The sequence below is a fragment of the Neopsephotus bourkii genome, unplaced genomic scaffold (genome assembly GCF_033783945.1).
Source record: "Neopsephotus bourkii isolate Nb327-2 ecotype Australia unplaced genomic scaffold, CSIRO-AGI_Nbou_v1 NB_1060, whole genome shotgun sequence".
Lineage (NCBI taxonomy): Eukaryota > Metazoa > Chordata > Aves > Psittaciformes > Psittacidae > Neopsephotus > Neopsephotus bourkii.
The window spans coordinates 2,401,998-2,427,656 of NW_026901548.1; the positions used below are offsets into that span (position 1 = coordinate 2,401,998).

Genomic DNA, 25,659 nt, shown 5'->3' on the forward strand with positions numbered 1-25,659 from the left:
GAGCCCTGACGGCGAGCTCCGGGTCTCAGGAACCTGCCTCCGGCCCCTCAAAGGCCGAACGAAGGCCGGTGACAGCCAAAGGGCCCGCCCGTCCCCTCAGCTGCCTCCCGCCCGCGCATGCGCACCACGCGCCACCGCTCTCCGCGCGCCTTCCCCCCCTCCCATCCCCGCCTGCGCGCGGCCGTGTTTTCCCGGCGTCCTGCGCGCTCTCGGCGCTGACGTCACCGCACCCCGGCGCCCGCCGCCATTGGAGTTGGAGGCTCCGGCTCCGTCTCTCGCTGCGGCCTCGAAGGCGGCGGCGGGCAAGGCTCCGGGTGGCGCGGCCCCGGGGGCATGTGAAGAGACGGGGCCCGGCTGGGTGTAGGCGAGAGGAGGCGCGGTGACCGGCGCCATCCCCCGGACACTCTGAGGAGGCGCCGAGCGGCGGCGAGCGCGCCAGCGGCCCCTTTCCCTTCCCCCTCGGCCCCTTCCCCTCCTCGGCCGCCGCCTCAGGGGTGAGGCACTGCCGCTCCTCCGCCAGGCCCCGGAGCTCTGCGCCGCGCCGAGCGGCCTTGCCTTCACCCCCGTCACCCTCCGGCCCTGTGTGCTGAACCACGGCGGCCCTGTACATGAATTATGTCTGCCACAAGCGTTGACCCTCAGGTAAGTGGCGGGGCGCGGCGCGGGGCCTGCCGCCTCCCCGCCCGGCGGCGGGGGGTTTCCCGTGCAGGCCGGTGCCTGCGTCTGGTCCGGGCGAGGCTTTTTTTCTCACTCTCGGCTTCACTGGACCTGAATCTTCCTCTTAAAGTTCCTCCATGAGCGCAGCGCGTTCCCACAGCCTTTAGAGAGTCGTGGCCATTTGTAAGTGCGGAAAGATGCGTGGAACATACTCGCGTTTAAACAAGCCTTGTGCTGTGAGCCATTTTTACGAGTCTCCGACCTCAAAAGCTCTGTGTTTTGTGGTGATGATATAAGCGTTTTTCTGAAATAAACTTTTATTTGTCTTTTTTTCTTTTCTTTTTCTCCAATCATGTGCCATGGCTTCCCAGAGACCGAAAGGACAGGATAATAAAGGTGAGGATCCTGCTGAGATATGGTCGTTTCAGTTGTTACCGTAATAGATGAATTATGCAGGTGCCTGTAGGTGAGCAGTAAGGTACGGCTTTTAGTCCATATGGATAACATCTGGAACAAGGGAAGTTGTGCTTTGTTTAAAAAACCAACATGAACTGTTACTCATACAAGCTTGATTGCCTCCTACTTACTGCTCCTGAGCTAACAGTGGGAAGGACTTTGTGTTGGTGCTAAACATCATAATGCTGTTCATTTCCTTAAAATAAAACAGATTTCTACATAGAGTCACAAGGACATGCATATTAAGTACATAGTTTTACATACTTTGCATAGTTCCTTCCTGCTGTATGAATACAGTTATGTTACTGGTGTGCTGTTCACTGATAGATGTGCTAGGCATACATAAGCCTAACAAACTTAATAATTTAGAGAATTTAAAGTAAATCATTAACTTTGATAAGATAATAAGCTTATAACAATAATGCTTCATTTTAAATTAAATTTAATAACAGGTCATCTAAGAGACCTGTGTGTCTTTTAGACATGCAGTTTAACCTGTGTTAACCCAAGTGTTAGCTGTGATTGCTAATGGGTATGTGACTCTCTAGAGTTAGCAGCTAACAGTATTCAACTCCTAAAAGCTTTTTAACGTGCCTTAACCTGCATTAAAAATCCATCTGCTACCAGTTACAGAAAGTTTGACGCTATTGCTTGTGTTTGTAAATACTGTTTGACCTCTACTTCCCCTGACAGACTTTGTAGCTATCATGGTCAATTCCCAAAGTTGTTTCTTGTCAATTCCCAAACATCCCATTTGCTGCAGTGTCCTGTTTAGTTCAGCTGCTCTGTGAAATAGGTAAATAAAGCAACTGTCACATAATGTGTTTGACCTGATTTCCTTAAGTAAAGCGAGCAAAAGAAATGATTTGAAGTGATGCAACAACAGTTTTTTGTATATTTCAGTAATGGGTTTGCATGCTTCTCACACAGGGTTTTATGCTGAAGTAGACGGGTATCTCTGTTCTGCACATGAGAAAGCGAAGACATAGATTTTCCTGAAGATGTCAGGGTGCTGAGGCACTTAACCATTATTTCATAATTAAATGTAACCTCACCTCATCTTATTTTACCCCACTTCACTTAAGCAGTGACTGACACATGCTGGCAGAGCTGTTAATTATTTGCTGAGAGTTCTAATTGTGGACCATAACAATAGATGTTATTTCCCAATAATCTTCACAAGATTTTTGTCAATAATGATCTCTTTTGTTCAGAGTCAGTTCACACAAGTTGTCTATTCACTTCTGACTGCAGAATTTTATTTAGTTTTAAATTTACTCAAATTTGTAAGCAATAATATAAAGAGCAACTGTTTGAAGGGGAAATGTCATTCTTTGTTTTTTTTATGAGCCTTCATGCTGTGAAGAAGAAATATGGCTTTTCATAAAATAACACAGGGTGGAACTCTTTACTGCAATGCTGTAAACAGTGTTATAACATGTTGTAACCTTTTTCTTCTAGTACAAAATGGTTCGTTACATCAGAAGGATACAGTTCATGACAACGATTTTGAACCTTACCTTTCTGGGCAGTCAAATCAGGTTAGTGTATTTTTAACTCAGTTCTTTTTTTTTTTTTTTTCTTAAGCATGCTGCTGGCACTCAATTCATGGGATTGTGTGGAGGGAGCAAATTCCTTAAATAGAAATGGAAAAAGAAATGACAAGCATGTTGTGTTACTTGGTAATAAAACTAGCATTTGTGCTCACAAAGCTAATAGTACTTGGCATATCCAGATGGCCGCAAGTGAAAATGAAGTTAATGCTCCCAAGTAGTGTCTGTTAATTGTGGGTTATTGATGCAGTTGGACTGTGACAGACTATTTGATCTTACATTTATTTGATAGATGAATTGTGTGTGGGAGTATGAAGGTTCTGCTTTTGGGCTCTCCTGATTTGTATAAGTCTAGAAATCAGTGCAGTTGCAGTTTGTGTTCTGGGGAGTTTGTGGAGTGGTCCCAGTTGCTTTTCACACTTCAGCAAGTATTGTTGTTACTTCATGGCCTCTTAAGAATTAAAGATGTGTTATTTTAAGAGTAAGGTATTGTGTTGTAAACTCAGTATAATCCAACTCATTGTCGTGTACATTAAATCAACAACCATGACTTAAATAGCATTATAATTGAAAATATCTTCTAACTGAAATAATTTTTGACTTATTCACATCTTTAAAGTGAACAAGATGTAAAGAAGCTGGAGATGCAGAAAACTCTTTTATGAATATGAAATACCATTTCAGAAAGAGACCTCCCAGAAGTGCCTTTTCTTGGCACGAAGTCAAAGTATTATGCTTTGAAAGGGACACTTGTAATTCAGCCTGATGCTGAGAGATGCCAGTATTAATATTGGTAGCACCACTGAACCTGCTTGCAAAAGAAAATTATATGGTAAAAGAGTCATGTGGCGTGCTGTTCTGTTTCATTGGTGGAAACTGATTTAATCCCAAAGATAAACACCAGAGCAAACAGGATCAGTTGGTGTTCTGTGGATTGATTATCTTCAGGGTGTGCTGAACACCTCTTTTAGGGCAATTGGATAGATGGAGCTGGGTGACCAGTTTGTCTTGGATCATAGCAGGGTACAGACTGTAGTGCAGTATCTTCCTTGGGCTTGTTTCCATGCTGGAAGCAATGTAGACACAGCGCTGTGGAAGCTGGGACACGTGTGTGTGACAGCATGATCTGTCCTCTGTGCCAGGTGGGTTCTGGCTCCCAAGCTGAGCTTCATAGTCATCCGCAGCATAAGTGTGATCTCCAGACTTAGACGGTTAAAATGAATGGGAAGCATTCCCGCTTCTCTGGAATTAATGTGCTGTAGCAGGTTTAAAAGCACAATATTTATGGGGAAAAAAGAGCGTAAATTTTTCTTTTCTAATGCAAAACTAATTTTGAAAGAAATTGATGTTTCCACCTTTTTCTAATTGAAATTCTACTTCATCACATGTGAATTGTTTTTAATTACTTAAAACCAAGATACGTTTTCCTGATGTGAAACCTACTGAACCTCAAACTTCATATAGGAAAAATGTAGAACCATCAATTACGGTTTAATTCTAGGAAATCTGCCTTGTCAACAAGCCCAATTATTAGATTTAAATGGAAAAATTGCTCTGACTCTTGGGAAATTCTGTGATTCTAACGAAGTTTTCTTACATGAAACTGTAGCTCCACTGACCGCTGCATTTGTGCTGCAGTCAGGCACTGGCATAGAAACAATATCATAGAACACATGCTGCAAGAAACAATTGTGTAGGTTGTCTTCTGAGTGGAAAGTGACAGTTGCATTAATTGGGACTGTGAGATTTTGTGCTGAAGACAGCCATGGTTCTGAACAAAGCCTGATCTAGTTACTCAGTCATTTATTCAGGCCTTTAAAACTACTGGAAAATAGAAGTTACTTACAAAAAAAAAAAAAGATTGGAAAGCAACTGGATGTTAAAAGAAAGTACATAAGAAATTAAAAAGGTCCTTAAGAACGTGTTTGACATCAAAGATCAGATGTAAGCTGGTAATCTTGTGTTAATTCCAATTTTTAGAAATAAAGGTTAGTCTCTAGAATGAGTATTGAACTTGCTATATAATGCAGTAAAACGTAATATTCTTCTGTCTTTCTGTTGGAAACTGCTTCTCAATAGTGATGGTGCCTTTTCTTTCCATAAAAGCTCTAGTATCCAAGCAGCAGTAGTTAATACAGATCCAAAAGCAATTTTAAGGCAGAGGGAACAGAGTGGAGTATTTGTATACAAAGTTCTACTCAAAACAGGACAGGCATCCTGCATGTAACATCATTCAGAACCAAAAGGTTGCTGCTAAGGAACAGGGAGTTACTAGTGAGTAGTGTACTTTGGGAGAAAGGAGGATACCCTTCCTGGTAACAGAATGGTTGGGGTGGCTTGTTGTGTTGTCTCTTTAATTAAGCAACAACAGAAATGCAGAAGGGTGCAGGAAGGTCAAGGATAAGTTTGTTGAAGGAAATGTTCTGCTGTTGTAGTGAAGGAGTTCTGTCAGGTTTCTTTTTACACACTCTGGCATAAAGCCAGTCAGAAGAGATGGACTGTTCTGTAAGGATGTCTGCTGCAACTTTCCTTTAATCCTGTTAGAATCCTTGTGGAAACTTTACAGGCTGTGTGAGAGGAGGTGACAGTCTTAGGAATCATGTAGAATTCTTTGCAGAAATACTGCAGGAGAAGACACCTGCCTTCTCAAAGCTTCTTCTTTTGGGTCTTAAATCTATAGAATGTATGAACATAAAATCCCCCAAACGACTTAGGGCTTCTATCACTTGTATTTCTTTTTACATCTTTTCTGATATTAAAGGTATCAAGACATAACATGTAACAATCTCTTAAAGTCTTTCAGAGAAATGTTTTCCATGCTAAATATGAATTATTTAACTGGGGACTGCCAGAAAACTGAATGTGTTTCAAAGGATTCTCATAGAAAGGTGGATTTTGTACCTCTTGTTAAGGATAGAATTTGCACATAAATAAAGGCACATGAACAGTGGCAGGGATTGTTTCTTTCAATCAATAACTGGATTCAGGCAGTTTAAATCTCAGGTGTTTGCAATGCTGTCTGTGATGGAGGCAATTGATGGTGTCATTCTGGATATGGAAAGTAAAGATCTTGAACTGGTCTGGCTTTAGGGTGTCATGGAAGGGAGTCTGTGAGAAATGAGCAGTGGAAATGACTCAGTTGGGTATTGTGCTGATCTGCAGCAAGGAGGGGTTTTTACTTCATTTTTTTGAAGGAGTTGAGAAATAATCTGATTTTTTTGGAAAAAAATACCAACGTTCCAATGCAGTTTTCCTGATTTGGTGGAGATATCCGCCCCTCCCCCCCCCCAGTGTTTGAAGTTTTGCAGCTTGAAAGAAATCTTAGTTCCTCCTCTTCAAATAATCCTTTCTCCATGAGTAAGGAAAGGGTAGCTGCTGTTTGACTCACAGGAGTTGTTGACCTTCCCTCCCCCTCACTGGTAATTACAATTAGAGTGTCAGTTTGGAAGGTTTCCAATATATATGTGCTTCAGGTTTATTTAAAGAGGAACAAACCCCATTTTAGGATATTCTGTATTTGTTCTTTTGCATAGTTGAATATAAGAAACATATGGAATGCTTCAAAAATCAGGTGTCAGCAGAAGATGCAGAGAGGAAAGAAAAGCTGCTCAGCTTGGTGTGAGAAACAGTTGAAAGGCAGGAAATGCTGGAATTACAGAGGGGGATTTGCTGGTTTATAACTGCTCAAGTCTTATTTCATGGAGTGGAAAAGATGGGCTCTTTGAAAGGGCAGTCAGGAACAGTTTTGCATGTTTATAACTTTACTGCTGAGGGAGGAAGAGACTTTTGCAAAAGGCTGAATGGGGCCTACCTCAAACAGTTTGGGTGGCATAGAGCACCTGCTGTAATTCACATGTATTTGTTTCTAGTCACTTTAAGTTCAGTTTGTAGTTGTTGGGTCTGCTTGGTGTGTGATCTCACTGTGATCCTGTCTCTGTCAGAAGTAGCCTTTGCATGATTTACTTCAGGAATGTTTCACTTGCTGGGAACTGTTGCCCCCTAAAAACAATCTCATAATGTGGCCTGTAATAATATTTTCTGTTACGTGTCTTGTCATATTAAAGTAATTTAATCTAGAGCTTCTCCCATGTGGCAGTATAGGAATGCTGGACAGCCTTAGTTCTTTGAAACACAAAATACAGTGTTACAAAAGTTCCTTGAAATATTTTGGGGTATTGGTAGATTTAACAATTCTAGAAGGAGCCACTAAATAACCTTAGCAATGTCACTAAGCTTACGTGGCATTAGAATCTCAAGCACTAACCTCATTGGGGTGTGTTATAAATGCCCAGATACTGCAGCTTTCCTGGAGTGTGAGCTAAGATCTGTAGTTAGAAATTAAATTACCTTGACTCTATTTTCTGTTTGGTGATGAAGAGTGTTGTGGCTGTTTATAAATAATGGGGGGTTTATATCTGAAGTTACCTTTGTTTTTGTTTTTTTTTTTTTCTTTAACAGAACAGTAGCTATCCATCAATGACTGATCCTTATCTGTCCAGTTATTATCCACCATCTATTGGGTTCCCCTATTCTCTCAGTGAAGCACCATGGTCTACAGGAGGAGATCCTCCTATCCCATATCTCACCACCTATGGACAGCTCAGTAATGGAGATCATCATTTTATGCATGATGCTGTTTTTGGACAGCCTGGGGGTCTGGGAAACAATATCTATCAACACCGGTTTAACTTTTTCCCTGAAAATCCTGCCTTCTCAGCATGGGGAACAAGTGGATCCCAAGGACAGCAGACTCAAAGCTCAGCCTATGGGAGCAGTTACAGCTACCCACCTAGTTCACTGGGTGGTACCATTGTGGATGGACAAACAGGATTTCATAATGACACGTTAAATAAAGCTCCTGGAATGAACAGTATCGAACAGGGAATGGTTGGACTTAAGATTGGTGGTGATGTTACAACTTCAGCAGTGAAAACAGTAGGTTCTGTTGTTAACAGTGCCGGGATGACTGGTGCCCTCTCTGGTAACGGTGGATCTAATGTAAACTTGCCAGTATCTAAACCAACCTCTTGGGCTGCTATTGCCAGCAAGCCTGCAAAACCACAGCCTAAAATGAAAACAAAAACTGGACCTGTAATCGGAGGAGCGTTGCCTCCTCCACCTATAAAGCATAATATGGACATAGGTACTTGGGATAATAAGGGTCCTGTGGCAAAAGTTCCTGCCCCCCAACAGATACCTTCTCCTCAGTCTGTTCCACAGCCACAGCAACCGATTGTTCAGCCTGTTCCAACTCAGCCTCCTCCATTGACTCAGCCACAGTATCAGACCCCTCAGCAGCCACCCCAGAATCGCTGGGTAGCTCCTCGCAACAGGAATGCAGCTTTTGGCCAAAGTGGAGGAACTGGTAACGACAGCAGCTCAGCTGGGAGCACCCAGCCTAACCCTGTACCAAGTGGTGAGTCCCATCCTGTGCTTGAAAAACTGAAAGCTGCTCACAGCTATAACCCTAAAGATTTTGAATGGAACCTTAAAAATGGACGTGTGTTCATAATAAAGAGCTATTCAGAGGATGATATTCATCGTTCCATTAAGTATTCTATTTGGTGTAGTACGGAACATGGCAACAAACGCTTGGACAGTGCTTTTCGGTCCATGAATAGCAAGGGTCCGGTCTACTTGCTGTTCAGTGTCAATGGCAGTGGACACTTCTGTGGAGTAGCAGAGATGAAATCACCTGTGGACTATGGCACCAGTGCAGGTGTCTGGTCTCAGGACAAGTGGAAGGGGAAATTTGATGTCAAGTGGATCTTTGTGAAGGATGTGCCCAACAACCAGCTCCGACACATCAGGCTGGAGAACAATGACAACAAACCCGTTACAAACTCCCGTGATACACAGGAGGTGCCCTTAGAAAAAGCAAAACAAGTGCTTAAAATTATTGCTACTTACAAGCACACGACCTCCATCTTTGATGACTTTTCTCATTATGAGAAGCGCCAGGAAGAGGAGGAGGTGGTGCGGAAGGTAAACTTCTTAAAAAGTTTCTTTTATACACAGATATGGGGCAAATGAAATGTGAAGGCTGTTATGGTGGAAAAAATGTAAGTAGGAATTCAGACTGCTTTTAATACATCTCAGCTCAATGGCTTTATGTGTGTTTAACACCACAAGAAACAAACTGATGCTTATTTTTCTGTAACAGTTTCATAGTGAAGGAGTTTCAGAGCAGTAATGCAGTTAGGGGCTGTTGCATCCAGGTTTTTGGGGTTGGATTTATTTTTTTATCTTGAAATGGTTAATAAAACTGGGAAATAGTTTCTGTTTCACAACTGGATTCTGCCAGATTGTCATTTAGTTTTTTTTGTCTCAAATATGTTTTCACACTGTTTTGACTGGAACTAGGCTGTCAGAATTGATACCTGTATTGGTATTTGCAATTTGCTTCAGTGATTTGATGATTTACGTTACCTTTAAGAGCAAGAAACCTGATCTGTTCAGTTGATCTCTCTGAAAGAGTTCCATAAAACTGCAGTAGTGCTAGACAGATTGTGTTTCTCCTTCTGAAGTAATGTATGTTATTATTTGGGTAAATAAAGGTTTTCATTTCCCAGGTCCAGTCTGTCTGATGATTCTTGAAGTTTAGACTGAAGACACAGTAAGAGAAATTTGGCAGTAACTAGAAACTGTAGTAAAAACTTTATATATACTTTCATGGCTCTTAAGTCTGCCATCTGTCCCTATCCATCCCATGACCTCAGTTTCAAGAATGCCTTTCTCTAATTAGGCAGTCTAGAAGTAATGGAGTGACAAAATAATAGGTGTTGGGATGTGTAGCTACTAGCTAAGTAACACTCTGAGTTGCTTTATTTGACAGGCTAATTTAGTGCAGTTCACACTGCTTAAGCAAAGACTTAATGCATGTTGCTGGAGCTGAAATTGAAGTTGCCATTTGGAAGGTTTTATTGCCATTTAGAAGTGCAGATAAATTGCTTTAAAGTGTCTATGTAGAACATACCCTTAAATTACGAGAGACGAGGAGATCAGCGTCTTAGGTACTTTTTAGCTCAGCTTCTCCCAGCTCTAAGATTTGCTGCACATAGAGTACCTCATCAGGGCAGGAGAGCTTCAGATTTGTAGCTTTTCTTGAGTACTCCCTGTGGGCTTCCACTAGCTAAAACCTAAAAGCCTTTGCTTCAATACTTAATTCCTTCAGTAGAAAATGTGCGATGCAACCTATATGAGAGAGGTGTTCCCTTCTGTAGGTGAGGATCTCAAGCCAAGGCCTGGGTTCCTTTGTCTAGTGGTTACAGTGTGTGTGGTGTGGTTGTTTTGGGGTTTTTAATGATGAGTCTCCCTGTGATTTGCTGCCAAGTCTGGAGGAGAGAGTAATGTGCATGTTTAAGGAGTGAGAGTACTGAGAATGTGACAGCAGATCTGGTCTTGAACAGTTAACCCCGAATTGCCTTTGTAGTAGCTCTGAGCTGATGTTCAGCTATTGGGCTGGTCCTGTTTTGAGTTGTTCCAACATACACAACAATTTCCCACTTTCAGTTCAAGTGCTGACACAATGCTCTTACCCAGCTCACTCCTTTATCACAGGAGCAGCTTTTCAAAATGTGTTTTTTCTGCCTTGTTTAAAACTGAGGCTCTACCATGTGTGACTCGTTCAGAAAATCAACTGTGAATAATGTAACATTTCTTAGATCCCTCCCAACAGTTTAGGAAATAGGTCAATATGCAGGTGATTGAGGTACACTGAGGAGGGCCATAGTGCCAGAGAGGTGAAGCAATTCATCACTGAGGGAATGTAAAATAAGATGCTGCTTGTCAGGGTGCAGTCTATAAAACTATTGTCTGCAGAAATATTTTCTGCTTCATCAAGTAAATGAATTTTAGAGTCTAGCTGTTGACTAAAAGAGGTTTTCTACAGGATATTCGCATGCTTCAATTCCTTCTTGGTGAGAAGTTCGTGCTGTGAAGTTGAAACCTTCCTCTTATGCAAAGTGCACCTTGCTATGGCAATAACTTTAAGGTATTTTATGACCTAAGTGACATTTTCAGATGGTTAACTCTAGAGGTGCCATCTGAACTGGGCTTTAAGTTGCTGTGGTCTTTTGTTCATTATGCTCTGGTTAGCTGTAAAGTTACTTGTTGAAATTTTGTTCTTCCATTTCACCACTTGTGATTACAAAGGGCCAGAATTCTTCAAAACCTGCCCATGGAGAGCTTGAATGCTTTGATTTTATTTATACACACTTAGTAGGAATAATAACTTCATATAATCTGTATAGTGTGAGACACCAACTTTTGAGTTTTCCTCTTAAAATGGTTATTTGTTACTGACCAGTGTTTCCTTAACTAATGTGAGCAGAGTGAACTCTAGTGTGTGCTCTCCGAGTTTACTGATCTGGGAACCTCTGTTAACACCAGGTCGTCAAATGAGGATTTGGCAGGAGTAATGCTGGAGGAAATTCATTCAAGTGCCAAAGATTCATCAGTGTTAAGAGCATTGCTTAAGGGCTGTGTCATCATCTTGAATTGTGGGAAGATTTGGTTGTATTGTGACGTTAAATCCAGCTTTTGATTTGCCATCTTAATAAACTATTTGAGCCCACTCTGGTGACCCAGAACCTGGGAAGGGAGTGATAGAAGGATATTGTGTCTGGAATGAAATACCAAATAATGGCATGAAATCTCTGCTGACCCTTCTCAGGCAGTTTCCAGGGCCACTGCAGTGTCCACAAAGTGAGCAACCTCTGTGATAAAAGCTTGTGCTCTTCAAACATAACAGGTTGCAAGGTGTGTGAGAAAGCTTCTTCAGAAAGAAAACCCAGTACAATGTGTCATTAATTCCTCATATTCCCTAGAGGCATGCTTGGAAAAGAAATTTGTTGCAGGTTTTGGTGGCTTTAGTTGCATCTCCTGTGGTGGGACAGATGGACTAATGTACTGTCCACAGCTCATCTGCATAGGTCTGTAAACTGGTCACAGCTACAGGACTGGGCTGCTGCTGCCACCTCTGGTCTGTGGCAAGGCACTCGCTGTTCCAAGTTCTGCACGTGGTAGTATTGGGAGAGCTGCACGGTCTTGGAAAGCTCTTGACTCACCACTTTTAGCTTTTTTCCTTTTGGGTGATTGAATATTGTAAAGTGTTAACTAGTGTGTGTTGGCACTTAGAAATACCCATTTTCTTCTAGTACTGAGTATTTCCTTTCAGTGTGCTTTCTGTGAACGCATTCACTGCTGCAGAACTTGTAAGGGTAGAATATGTCCTTCATCCGAAACTAGAGTTAAAAAACATTTCTGTCTTCAGGTTAATACTAATTGTGTTTCCTGATATAAATAAAACACTTTGGTTTTGTCAGAAGGTGAATGCTTTCCTCCCACTGACCTTAATAAATAAAGTTTAGTAGGAAAGTTAACCACTACTTCAAGACTGATGTGAAGGGCAGAGGAGTTTGACAGGGATGAGTGTCTCCAAAATCGAAGCTTCTGCAGGTTGTGTGAAACCCCATTTTTCCTGTGTCTGAAGACTACACACACTAATGTCATGAAGGAGAAGTGTGCAGCACTGAGATGCTAGAATTCCCTTGGAGAAGAGAAACTGTGAAGGCTCAGGATGGATCTTCAGAACCAAAATGAACACAAGATTTGTTAGTTGCTTATAAAACTGTTGTTGCTTGCAGTAGTGCTAAATAGCAGTAAGGAAGAGAATGAGAGTTGCAGCTTCTGAAAAGCAGTCGTGCTCAAGAGCACGAGGAGTTGTTGCATCAGTTTCTTCCCTGTCAGTTTGTATGTGTTCACTTTAAAAGGAAGATGCAGATTAGCCCCTTGGGAGTGAAACAAGGAGCAAGGCAGGAGGAACTGCTCGATAACCCGCTCAATAAATAGCACTTTTGACTGAGTTATAAAGCCTGAGCTGAGTCTCTGAATGCCATGAACATACCTTCTAGGCACCAGGTAGAAGTCTCAGTGCCAGTCTGTCTTCTGGTTGTGTGGGACTAGTCCAGGAGAGTGGAAAACTTGGATGTTTTTGAAGAAAGTAGACTTCTGCAAATGGCTACATAGAAATGTTAAGGAAGGTGGCAGTGGGAAAGAAAGGGCTGATGGGCAGTGAAGCAGAGGAACATTTGCCACCTTAGAAATGGAAGTAGGGTGGAACAAGTACTTTGTTAGCCTGAAAATGGGGTTGGTACCAGGCAGCCGTAAGTTCTTTTTCACTAAGAACATACACCTCCTACTATGTTCTGGTACTCTGTCACTAAGATAGGACTTTTATTGGCAGCTCATCATAAGTCAGTAGTTATAGGAGGAATGTAGATTTTCAAAGCAAATTACAGCACTTTACATGGTCTATTTGTTGATTTGGTAAAACAACCATTTAATTCTATCTTAAATCAAGGATTAAGAATTTATGCTAGACTTTGGTGACTTAATATTTCAGTTTTCATAATAAAATTAATACTATTCTGCTGGAGGCAGAAATCAATATATTCCATTATTAACTCTTCTGATGTTACGGTGTGGCCAGCTGAAGCAGCAAACACAGCCTCTCACCTGTATCATGTTTGGTATATTTGCAGCTAAGCTTTCCAGTGCCACAGAAACAATTTGGAAATGAATCTTAGATAGATTCCAAGGAAGACCTGAAGGTGGTAGTTTAGGAGTTGACTGTGGTTTATGCCTTGGCTGTTCCACAACTTTCTTCTTGAAATAGGATTTGGTGCCATGCTGGTGCATTCCAGTGCAGTGCACAGAGTGGTTTTTGCACTATAAAGTGTGTTTGGAACACCATTGGGATGATGTGGGAAGCAGTGAGGCTGAACCCTTTCTAATCAGTCTGCTTGGTATCTTATTAGCTAGAAAACACACTGGCTAAAGACAGGGCAGCATAATTTACTGAGCTTGTCTTGGTGCCTTCTGCAATTTATGGGGCTCCTGATACAGTTACCACGTCCCTCCTGTTTTGGTAACTTGTTGCTCAACACGTCAGTGTAAGCCCTGTGCAGGGCTGCTACAACTCTAAGCAGGAGCATGGCTGCTTGCTGCTGGTAGCACAGCTCACCCAAGTGAAGAATTACCACAGGCAAGGGATCCCTGCCTGTAACCCTGAAGTGAGCTTTATCTGTCTTCAGGTTTTGTGGTTAGCAGGAACTTTGAGAGACTTCCAAGAGCTTCCTGCCTTCCATACTGGAATGCTTTTAGGGTTGTCTAGTTGTGCTGGCTTTTATCAGACCATGCAAAAGCACATCACTTTTCTTCACATCCACCTGATGCACTTTTGGTTTTTCCCATCTTAAGTGTTCTGCAGAGCCTCCCAGAATAGGTAGGGAGAATTAGGAACAGAATTTCTAGAGAGCTCAGATCCCTGCTTTTATTGAATGGGACTAAACTCCAATGTCATACGGGTGCTTCAAAATCACAGCAGTTCTGTGGAGTTCACCAGTCTACCATCTCCTTTCTGCTGGTGCATTGGTTGTAAACTGCTCCTGCGGTCATTAAATTAGTCCAAAAAGTAGAAAATTGCAGTTCCTGTTCCATTTAGGAGTGCTGATGTTCCACGCTTTTCTTACTGTGACCTTCATGTGCTGTCAGTGTCTATGCAGGTATTCCTCCAGCTGTTCTGCTTGAAGCTGCACTTAATATTAAAGTTATCAAGTCCTGGGGTGTGTCAGGTATATGCAATGTATTTCTAAAACATAGCAGCAATGATTTAAAGTGTATAATTACATATATTATAATTATATGGGATCATGTTAGTGCTGTTACACTAAGAGCTTTTTGCTTGCTCATTTGACTCAAGTCTTAACTTCTAACTTTTCTTCTCTTTGCAGGAACGTCAGAATCGAAACAAACAATAAGAATAAACGCATACAGTTTGATATATATACTAGAACTGAGACTAAATTCGACTATGAGAAACAAAATTAAGTCTGCTGGTGCTGTATCCTGGCATCAGGACAACTAAAGCTTTCAGCTCCAATATATCTTCTCGTGCAGGGGAAATTAAGTTGTCGCATCTTTAAGTACATTGTAGTTTTATTTTTGCCCAAGTGGATCTGCATTAATTTGTATCTTTTTTTTCTATGTAAAATTCTGTAGAAATCATGAATAAAAGTGTGTCTGTTTTTATTTTTTTAAGTTGGTAATAACAGTTATATGAACCTAATGTGGACCTAAACATGAGCATACTCAAGTGTCAATGCTTCCCAAAGACTTCCTTTTGGCACAAATTATGTTCCTAGCCAGATATAGAGATTATGGAGAATACATGACAAATCTGCCTTTATCCTCCTCCTCCCAAACCCTCTTTTTCTTCATGGCAGAAGAAACAATGCATTGATTTTTGTCATTGAAAAGGAAACTTTTAGGATACTGCACTACTGAACTGTGACCTGAAAGGCTGCCCTTTCAGCTCACTCTGTGCAGCAGCTCTGCCTCTTTCTTTACCTGTACAATTACACTTGGACAAATGGCTAATGCACCACGTTGGTTTTTTTCTTGTCTAGTGGCAAATTCAAATTGTCAGTGAAATTGTTTCTCTGGAAAAGACTTCCCTTCCCCGTTCTGTTAACCAGTGCTTCAGTGTGCATTTGTTCTACCATATCCTGCCGAGGGGGAGCGCGACGCTTTCTCTCCGCCATTCTTCTGCTTTACGGTTTTTGTAGCTTAATGAAATGATAATGTGATGCTCTCAACATTGCAGGGGGTTTGGACAATGTGTTGAAACCTGTTTCAGCTTTCAGGTGTTCTTAGTTAATTGCAGATCATTTTTAACCCTTCCCTTCATTATTCCCTCCCCCCCTCCCCAAATCCTAACGCCATTTAAAGGGGTTTTTTTATACCAATAATGCTGAGCTTTAACGTAGGAACTAATAGTACGGATACTATGATGGATTATGCCTCAGATGTTTAAAATTGACAGTGTGTATGTCTAATTTTTTTTTATTTTTTATTTTTTTTTCTGTTGGATGAGTAAAAAAACCTGTTTTAAGAAACTGAATTTGCTGTCATGTTTTTGTGGAGTGAGGGGACCGTCGGAGAGCCTGTCACCAGCTGGAGTTCCAGTTAAGCATGGAAATGGTGCTCATGTCCGCTGCTCTAGCACACTGAATCTGCACGTGTTTATTGTAGAGGATCTTTTACTATATTAGAAAGCAAGTATCTTCTGAATACTATTTACTCCAAAAGGACCTCCAATTTAAATGAAAGTTTAATTGTATCATTTAGACTTGTATTTAGAACGTATAACTCTGTCTCTGGACTGTTACTGCCTGTAAGGGGTAATGGACAGCATCAGATTAACTTTTTCCTCTAGGAGAATACAAGCCTTAATAAACAATACATATTTAGCAAGTTTGATGTCATTTTCATTTTTTCCCCTACTTTCACATGTCTTCTGTGTTGTAATCACCCTTTATGGTGACTCCTGGATTAAGCTTCATTTGAGAGGTATTCTGATTGAATAACTGAGGTGTTTGCTGTCAGCACACGTGGTGACTGCGGGAGGGTTTCACAGGATGCTGCAGAGGATGTTTAAGCTTCTCTGAATGTTGAACGTGTGTACAGTGCCCATCACTTGTGCTTTCCTTTCTCTTCATATGGTAGAAGAGCTGAAGGAGTTGGAAGTTGTGCTGTAGCCCTCAGGAGGAGGTAGTCACCGGGCTGAGAAAAGAACTTCCCAAATAGAAGTAAAGCTTTGAGTGGGTTTTTTTTATGGGACTTGGCTGCATTTCCCAGCTATAACTTTAGTAATTTGACTTTTTTAACTGACTTTTTGAAGCAATGGTATAAACACACTATAAACCATCTAATAAAAGGACCTGCTGTTGGTTTCAGTTGGCATGTTGGGAAACTTAACAACTGATGATTCCAGAGCCAAAACATTCAGCTCCATCTGGATGCTGAGGAGAAAAGTTAGTTACACAAATCTTATTTCTTACTTCTTTTTTTTTTTTTTTTCCTTCCAGATCTAAAGGCTTTGCTGTGTTATTCCCATAGACTTCAGGTAACTATTCCCTAAAAAAAAACCCCAAACAAATCGTCAACCAACAGCAAACCCCAACCGAGAGCCTTTAGGTGAAACCGGTTCGGCTGTATTGTGAAGCAGCTCTGTGATGTGTTTGAACCTGCTTTGTGGGTAGCAGGAAACATTGAGAACAGCTTCAGCAGGAGGAGATTTCTGGGGCTGGGTTGATCAGCACCAGCTGAGGTAAGTGAGGAGAAGGTTTAACAGTGAGTGGAACAATCCTGTTCATTAGGACCACATTGAGTGTTAAGGTAACTGCACTGCTGGTTGTTCAGATTGTCAGTCAGCTGTCACCTCAGTTTGAAGAGATGCCTTATTTCTTTGTTCTGCAGTGTTAAATGACACTGTGAGGGGGAAGAAGCATTCCTCTGGTGCCTGTTGTAGAATAACTTCATGCCTTAGGTCTTACTTATTCCTTATTTAATCCAAGTAATAGTTCTAAAAGAATTTGCCTGTCTGCTTTTGGAATTGATGCTTGATTCCCTCTTTAAATGAGTTTCTGCTGTTTAGTGTTTCTGGAATTGGTGTGTGTCCCTGGTGCCTTCTGCTTCAGTGTAGCTGGTAGCACCAAATACTGGTTACAGTAGTTCAGTGAAATGATTTCTGCTTGGTGATGGCAACACATTGAAGCTGTGAATGCTCATACGGGAAAACCACCACATTCTTTTGCCTGTAGTCAAACCAAAAGTAATAGTACTAAATGCTTAATCTTTATGGAGATTGATAGTTGCTGTGAAGGATGCTTTTAATGACTTGAGCTTGTAGACAGACTGATCAAGTTAAATCTACACTGAGATGTAAGGACAGAAATGGGCAAAAATAAGTTCATGGTCAGGATTACTGCTCTGCTGTAACATGATCACAAATTAAGGTCAGACTTTGGTTTTTACCTTGCTCTTGAGAGATGGAAATGGGATGTAACATTGAAAATCCTGATGTTTTCCTTTCACTCTTTAGAGTTCTGTTGAAGATACATTTTGTCACAAAATACTTGATTTTTTATTGGAGAATTTAGGCAAAGATATTGGTGGATTTACTTGAAGATATCAATGAGCTCTGTGAAAAGAAGACTTTTAAACAGGGGAAGTTTAGATTGAATATAAGGAAGAAGTTCTTTACTGTGAGGGTGGTGAGGCACTGGAATGGGTTGCCCAGGGAGGTTGTGAATGCTCCATCCCTGGCAGTGTTCAAGGCCAGGTTGGACAAAGCCTTGGGTGAGATGGTTTAGTGTGAGGTGTCCCTGCCCATGGCAGGGGTGTTGGAACTGGATGATCTTAAGGTCCTTTCCAACCCGAACTATTCTATGATTCCGTGATTCTATTTCTTAGCATTAGGCTGACCACAGAGCAATAGAGAGCATGGACAAGTTGTGACAGGACATGTCTTTGCTTTGCCTCTTTAATTACAAGTGATTTTAGATGGGTCAGGTAAAATGGAAATTCCAGTAAATGCAGGTATTAAAGAACTTGTAGGCAGACACTATAGAACTATCAAAAGACAAATGACTGTTGTAGTGTTAATGCCCTTTCTTTGTGTACCTGTGGAGAGAAGTAGTTGAAAGGAGTGAGGGAAGCTTAGATGGAATAAGAGATAAATGCAGAAACAGAGCACAAATAACACTAAATGAGGGGAAAGGGTGTTTTGATCTAATGCTTCTTTTCCTGGTCTCAACTCCTTTGCCTTCTTTCTGTTGAACAATCTGTTTCACTTGGAAAGAGCTGTGTTTTTTTGCTGACAACAGCGTTCAACATCTGCTCATTTGAGGAGAAAGCTGTTTGCTGTTAAGGGAAGTGCAGGGTTTTAATTGGGATTTGTGATGCTGCCCAAGAACAGCCCAAGTGTGTCTATGGCTGGTTCTGTGATACCCACCTCAGCTGCAGCCTGCCTGGTCCATGCTTCCTGCGAGGAAGAACAGCTCTTGTTGGGCCTATTCTCAGAATGAAGGGAGTTGGAATGATTTCACTGGGGAGGGACTTGGCAGAGGGAGATGCTGCATTTCACCAGTGCCGTGGTTCACTGCAATGGGCTGTTTCATAGCTGACAGTGTTCTCACCGTGCTATGCACAGCTCCGGGCACTTTGACCCTGTATTAGGGTGAATGGGATTGTTCCGGGTGGGAATGTTCCCAGTCCCACAGGTTGCCTGTCTCCAGAACACTTAAGCTGAATTTATAATTGACTTGCATATTGCGTGTGCAGTGATGCATTGTGGATGTGATGTGTGACAGTCTAATATTCTTCATTTCATAGCAAAAGCATGGGCAGGGCTTTAGGAATTCCGAGAACACCTTTTGTTCCCTGGTATGATCCTGGATTAATTCCCTTATTTTACGTAGGATCATAATTTCAAGGCACCTTTGTAATCCCGTGGGAAAGCCTACATAAAAAAAGCGCTGACTTGACTTCTGCATCAGCTTTGTGCTTCCTGGCTCATCCCTGATCTCCCTTTTGATCACATTCCTGAGGTGAGTTACTGGAAGACCTCGGAGACGTGCATTCTTCTGCATGCAGGATGTTCTAGAACTGGCATCTACCCTGTCTTTTACTGAATCTCCTTTAATTTGGAGGGCGTAGGAGGGTTTGTGCCATCTGTCTGTTTATAAGTTATTCAAGGAATTATTTTTACCTGGGATGTCTCCATGACAACAGACAGTTGGTGAAGTCTTCACCAAATGCCTTTCTAATGTTGTCCAACTGCTGCTAAATCAGTGGGATCTGGTGCTTTGCTGTGGCTTCAGTAATGAAGACAGTGTGAAAGAGGTGTCCAATGCTTGTTCTGCCAAGTTCTCCAGGTATTTTTAGCGTATTAATGCAGTGCGTTGGGCACTAATACATACTGCAAGTAACCTTGATTCCATTTGCCCTGCACCATTCTGTGGGGGAGGAATAGGAAGAAAGTAAATTTAATCAGTAAATGATATCTCTATACACATGTTATTAGGGAGCTTCTGTCATCATTTATGTCTTCTGTTTAGTGCTTCCGTTAAAGAGGGCTGGAGCAGCTCTGCTCTGGAGCCAGGCTGAGAGCTGGGCTGGGGCAGCCTGGAGAAGAGAAAGCTCCTGAAGGGGAGACCTTAGAGCAGCTCCAGTGCCTAAAGGGGCTGCAGGAAAGCTGGAGAGGGGCTTGGGACAAGGCATGTAGGGACAGGACAAGGGGAATGGCTTGAACCGGCCAGAGGGGAGACTGAGCTGAGCTCTTAGGCAGAAGCTCTTCCCTGTGAGGGTGCTGAGGCGCTGGCACAGGGTGCCCAGAGAAGCTGTGGCTGCCCCATCCCTGGCAGTGCTCAAGGCCAGGTTGGACACAGGGGCTTGGAGCAAGCTGCTCCAGTGGAAGGGGTCCCTGCCCGTGGCAGGGGTTGGAGCTGGATGAGTTTTAAGGTCCTTTCAACCCAAACCATTCCGTGCTGTATGAGTGCTGCATCACTGCGCTCCCATTTGCAGTCCTGTAGCTGCTGCAGTTCTGACTTCAGTGCTCAGCTCTTGTGGATGTACAAGTTGTCACTTAAGTTGGTCATTGATAACGCCTAAGAGAGCTCTGCATCTCCCTCAGCAACAGTGGTCTGCAAACCCTCTTAAGTTTGAGGCTGCTGTAGGAGGTGCTGTGGGTGCTTTAGGTGAAACCCTGGGGAGCCCAACATGGACACTCCTGCAGCTGAGGGCACATTGCTGAGGCCCTGTTGAGTGCTGAGGGTCGTTACAAGGGGTGGGGATCATTAGGTTAACGAAGCAGCTTCATTGCCTACACCTGGTTGGAGACTCCCCAGGGTTGGAGTTTTGCCACCACAGCAGCTTCCTCATCACTGCCTTTGGGGTGAAACTTTGAGATGATCAGCACAGGAACAGGGAATTCTATAAGTTCTGGGATTTATGGAGGCTTCGGCTTTCTTGCCCCATTGGTGAGTACGGAATTCCTTTTCTAACATAGATCTTTCATTTAAATCTGTAAAACGTTGGCAGTGTAATTATGTGAGTGCACATAGTCTGGTGTTTAGGGGGAAGAACCCTTCAGAGGCCCATAACAAACCAGTGCTTCTGGAGCCTCACAATCCACAGCAAAGGCTTTTGGCCACATCTAAATAAGCTGATTATCAGGAGCCCTTGGAAACATGAGGAAGGGTGAGGTGGTTTGGTCTTTTGGTCTGTAATAACCCTCTTTCATAAACACTTTGGCGGTATTTATGGCTTTTTTGTTACTTGTTGTGTATGGGTAGGACCTGTTTAAATGAGGTTATAGCAGTGTTCAGTCCTTGGACTCTTGGTTCATGTACATGGATGCTTTATTCGCTTGTCGTCATCAAGGTTTGGGGCTTTTTGGTCCAAAAGCTCTGTCTTTTCCTCCCAGTGCCCCTTCAGAACTAGGGGGTGGTGGGCAGGAAGTCAGGAGAAGAAGCAAAAGAGCAGTTTTATCAGCTGGGAGGAAAGACAACTCCAAAAGATTTCCTGATGCTGAGCAAAGAGCAGCACTAATGAGCCCCTGTGGGAAATGTGATCTGCTCGCATGGAGTCAAGTATGGATGGGAAGAAGAGGAGGGATTTTATGAGCCAGGTATTGTTTCAGATTCTTCCTTAACTTATTGACCCTGCTGAGGATGGGAAAACACAGGATGTGCCCATTCAGTTATATCAAAGCATGTGAGAGTGGAAGATAAATCCTAGAAGGAGAGTGTTCGTAAAAGACTGTTAGGGTGATCTCTAGACAGGTTTTTAAATTATTGGTATTAATCTGTTAGGGTTTATTTTAAATAATAAATACGACCAAAGATGTGAACCTGCACATCACAAATTGCACAGGGGTTCCTCCTTACAAAAGCTTCCTGGGGAATGGCTTGAACCTGCCCAAGGGGAGACTGAGCTGAGCTCTTAGGCAGAAGCTCTTCCCTGTGAGGGTGCTGAGGCGCTGGCACAGGGTGTCCAGAGAAGCTGTGGCTGCCCCATCCCTGTCAGTGCTCAAGGCCGGGTTGGACACAGGGGCTTGGAGCAAGCTGCTCCAGTGGAAGGGTCCCTGCCCGTGGCAAAGGTTGGAGCTGGAGGAGCTTTAAGGTCCTTTCAACCCAAACCAGGCTGTGAGTCTATGAAACCAGAGAGGGTTGTGAGACATAACCACCCTCAGAAACACACACAAAGTTATCATTACTCTGCTAGAAATGACCTGGGTTATGACTGGAGAGAGCGTGCAGTCTGATTCCCAGCACCTCCTGACACACTGATGGTCTAGGAACTAAGTGGCCTATAGAGGTAATGAGTGAAAAGATAGAAGGTGTTTAGGCAGCAGTGCTTTTGTGCTTTCAGTCATTGGGCAGATGCAGTTTTCATTCCGAGATACTCCAGACTTTAGTGTCATTCATAATTAAAAGCTGGTAGAAAAGCTTGCTCTGCAAGTGGGGCACGTGAAATGTGAGCAAAGTGGGGGGAAGGAGGCAAATGTGAGAGTAATTCTGTGATGTTTCTGCTCTTAAATGCTGTTCAAAGTGTGAGAGTGTGGTTATGTTAGATAGAAATAAAGGAGGGGAGAGAAAAGAGGGCACTCGCAGTGTGTGTGGTCATCAGCTTCACCAACACACCTGCAGTGAGAAACTCACCTGGGCTTTCCTGAGAGGCTGGTGGCTATTACAGCATGCCTCGGTTGTCGCTCACATAGTGGTAAAGCAGCAGTTTGAGTTATTCCCTGGACCCCAGCTGTGCATTAGTCAGTCTGGTGAGGTTTATCCAGAGGCAGAAAGCTGCTTGAACCCAGGGACTGCAGGAAATGATCTGTCTGTTTGAAAGATGAGCTGCAAGAGCCATCACATCGCATGGAGAGGCGATGTACGGGCAGCACAGCTCTGATGCCTCTGCCCTCAGGATGTGTTGTACAAATAGGAGCTCCTATTTGTAGATGGTTAAAATAGGAGGTGACAAATAGGAGGTTAAAATGGATTTCCTTGTGGATCTGATGTCCCCATTTCCAATGCAGTTGGTTCTGCAGCTTTCTCAGGCTTCATTCTATAAATCACTTCTCCTCCTCAGTTGAATAAGAGCATTCTGCACATAATAAACCATTAGTTTTTCAAAGAATTCACACTCTGGAGTAAACACCAGGATTTCTTCACTAGGTAGCAGCTTGTGTCTATATGAGTGTGTATATTATGTGTATACATACATATTTGTAAGCTTCGAAGCAAGGTACAGTAAGATACAGTGCTTTTTGTTCATACAGCTGGGAAGGTGGTAACTATTGGCGTGTGTCTGAGCTGAAGGGAACTGGCACGGCCCCAGACACTGCTGATTTCAGTAGCTGACAATATTCCCCTGTTTCTTATGAGAAATGCATTAGAGGTATTAATGATGATAACAAAGAAGTGGGATGATTCAAAATGAAATCAAATAGGTCTGGAAGGCGCAGCGTACATCAGAGACTGTTCCAGAGATAAGAAACAGGGAAACCAACCCCTTTGCCACAGTCTTAGTGAGAGCACATCCCATGGGGGTAACCACAGCTCATCCATGAGAAGGGGCTTCTGCAAGGATGAGGTTTCCTTCCTGCAGGAGCTTGCAGATAAATAAAACCACGATGGGTTTGCAAAGCTCTGCAGTTCCTATCAGTGCTTCTACAGTGGAAAAGATAAGGATTTGATTTGGTGTTATCATTAGTACTAAAGTTGGCTTGAGACACTGCAGCTCTCTGACCTGAGGGCTGCTCCCCTGCCCATACTTTTCTTCATTGAACCCTAATTGTGACAGCTAAAATGCTTTATTTCAGTGACTGGAGTTACACCCAGGCTGCAGTTAGCACTGCTTAGTGGTGGATCAGTATTAGTAAAGCTGGAGAGAATACAATAGCAAACTGTGTGCCAAACACCCTGCTACAGAGGTCCTGATGTCTCAGTGGTGCTGATTTGATCATTGCTGGTACAGTTGATGGTGTTGCCATGTCAGTGGTGATCAGTTGGATGAGCCAAAGGGAGCTTGTCTGTGCTGTGACCCCTTCTGCAGGTCCAGCTGCACATTTAGGATGCCTTTGTGAAGATGCTTGAGACAGGGCAAGGCCTCTGCGTCAATTTAAACTCGTAGGTATATATGGATCACTGGGATGTGACATGATGTAACTGGTGAATTGTTCCAAGAGTTCTCAACAGTTCCAAGAGTTCTCCCTTGGAAACGAGAAGTTTCAACTTCACAACTATGTGAAGATACATTGATGTGCTTCACTTGGCTGCCAAGGAAGATGTGACTTTCAGAAGGCAGGAACCTCCTCTGCCTCTGATGTACCCAGAGCTGAGAATCACTCTGCCTTGTGAGTACAACAAGCAGTGGAATCAAGGACTACAGCTAAAACCCCTCACCTTCACTCCAGCATGGCTGAGACTGTGTCTCTGTTATGTCCAGGTTACAAAGCCCTGGGAAGTGGGATGCTTTTTAGGTGCCATTTGCTCCCATATGCAAAGCTCTTACCCAAGATAACAGGTACTAAATGAGGACTTTCTGTTCCTCACCTGCCATTCCCTTTCGCCTGCAGAATGTGTGGAGGGAAGGATATGGGGAATGTGACTCCCAGTTAGCACCATCTGGTATAGCGTGTGCTTGGGCTCCCCGGGATGCGATCGCAGCGTGTAGCTGCTCCATCCCCGCATGGAGGGGGCCCAGGCATGCTGCTGGCACTGCGTGTTCTGAGAGGAGTGGTTCAAGAGGAAAAACCCACAAACCCACAATTATTAGAGCAGAAAAACAAGGGAGAGAATGCAAAAAAAAGCAGAATTCCAGCAGCTCTGCTTGAAGAAAGGAGAGAATTGTTTGTTTGGGGCAGAAGGGGTCGTGGAACGTGATGTTCTGAGCTGAAACACAGCCCCCTGGCCATAGGAGCTCTGTGTCTTACCTTCCTACCTGTTCTGCTCCAGACAAGCCAGCTGTGTTGCTCCATCCCAGGAATCATTTCCTTCTGGCATAGGTGGTTTTCTTTATTACCTTCCTGCTTGCATCTTTGTTTCTGGGTAATTTCCAGAGCATTAAGCCACAGCACACCCACTTATTCTGGGACTCCCCATCTCAGTCATTAGCTTCTTTTGCAAAGCCTTGACCACTGCGTGCTGCAAACCTAATTGTGCTCTGCCTGTTGCCTCCACTTTGACTGCTGTAGCAGTTACAGCCTCAAAGAGCTCCATCAGATTAACCACAACTGTTCCTAGCTGAAACCACCTTGGTCCTTATTACTCAAGCTGTGCTTTTGCATTTGATCTTTCAAATGCTTTGTGATGCTTACCCCATCGTGGATGTGGAGCTAATTGGAATGAAACTTCCTACAGCATTCCTACATCTTTTCTTGCAATAATGCCAAAAGCTTTTCTGTCTCTGGCATCTGCACCTGCATTTGGCTGTGAAGTGAGAGGCTGCCAGGAGGGGAAGTTTTGCATCAGGGTTTTGGTCCTGTGAATGTCTGACTTTGGCTGGCCATTACTTGTTGGCTGCACTAGGAAAGGGGGAGCCTTTGGTGTGAGGGGTTTGTGCTACCAGCAGACCCAGCCTGCAGCAGAAGGCTGCCAGGCAGCACCATGGAACAGCCCCTGTGTCTCCTGCTTCCACTGGCTGGTTTCCAGTGGTGCTTTAGGTACAGCCCAGTTTTGAATGGTGTCTGTGTGGTTCATTTCCAGGCACTCTGGTGTCAACTTCTTGTGTCTTATGCTCTGAGCCTGTAAGCTTGGTTGCCCCTGGAATTGGCAGCCTTGTGCCTTGGCATCAGCCTCTCCTGTTGCAAGACCCCGTGCAATGTGTTTTATGAGGGTACCAGGCTCCAACTAACCCCTCTAAAAGGGATACTGCCCATTTACCAGCATGTGATGCAAGCCCTCACTCCTGTGAGCTGATGTATGAGCTTTTGACAGATTCTCACGTGCACATCCCCCTCCTTTCCCCTGCTTCTAATTATTTTCTTATCTAAATGCAAGAGGTTTGACACATCACATCAGGTGACTCGTGTAGATCTCATTTAGATATCACTCCTCACTTGAAGATGCTGTCCCAGGAGCAAGCT

General features: G+C 43.2%; 2 protein-coding genes across 6 annotated transcripts in view; one reads left to right on the forward strand and one right to left on the reverse strand.

Moving 5' to 3' along the window:
- ARFGAP1 (ADP ribosylation factor GTPase activating protein 1) overlaps positions 1-25,659 on the reverse strand; it is a 280,382-nt gene that overhangs the window by 92,238 nt on the left and 162,485 nt on the right. The gene's annotated exons all lie outside the window — the stretch shown is intronic.
- Positions 201-25,659, forward strand: part of YTHDF1 (YTH N6-methyladenosine RNA binding protein F1) — a 218,641-nt gene continuing 193,182 nt past the window's right edge. The window contains exons 1-5 of one of the 5 annotated variants that reach the window (XR_009726685.1): positions 201-642; positions 1,029-1,053; positions 2,575-2,654; positions 7,125-8,651; positions 16,598-16,839. Coding sequence is in view for 4 of the 5 variants with exons in the window: in XM_061361564.1 (XP_061217548.1) it covers positions 2,487-2,654; positions 7,125-8,699 (1,743 nt within the window). In the remaining variant the exon portion in view is untranslated. Of the gene's footprint in view, positions 643-1,028; positions 1,054-1,629; positions 2,655-7,124; positions 11,416-14,461; positions 15,984-16,597; positions 16,840-25,659 lie in introns of those variants that run through there. The other 4 variants (XM_061361566.1, XM_061361565.1, XM_061361567.1 and 1 more) reach the window with 4 other exon arrangements.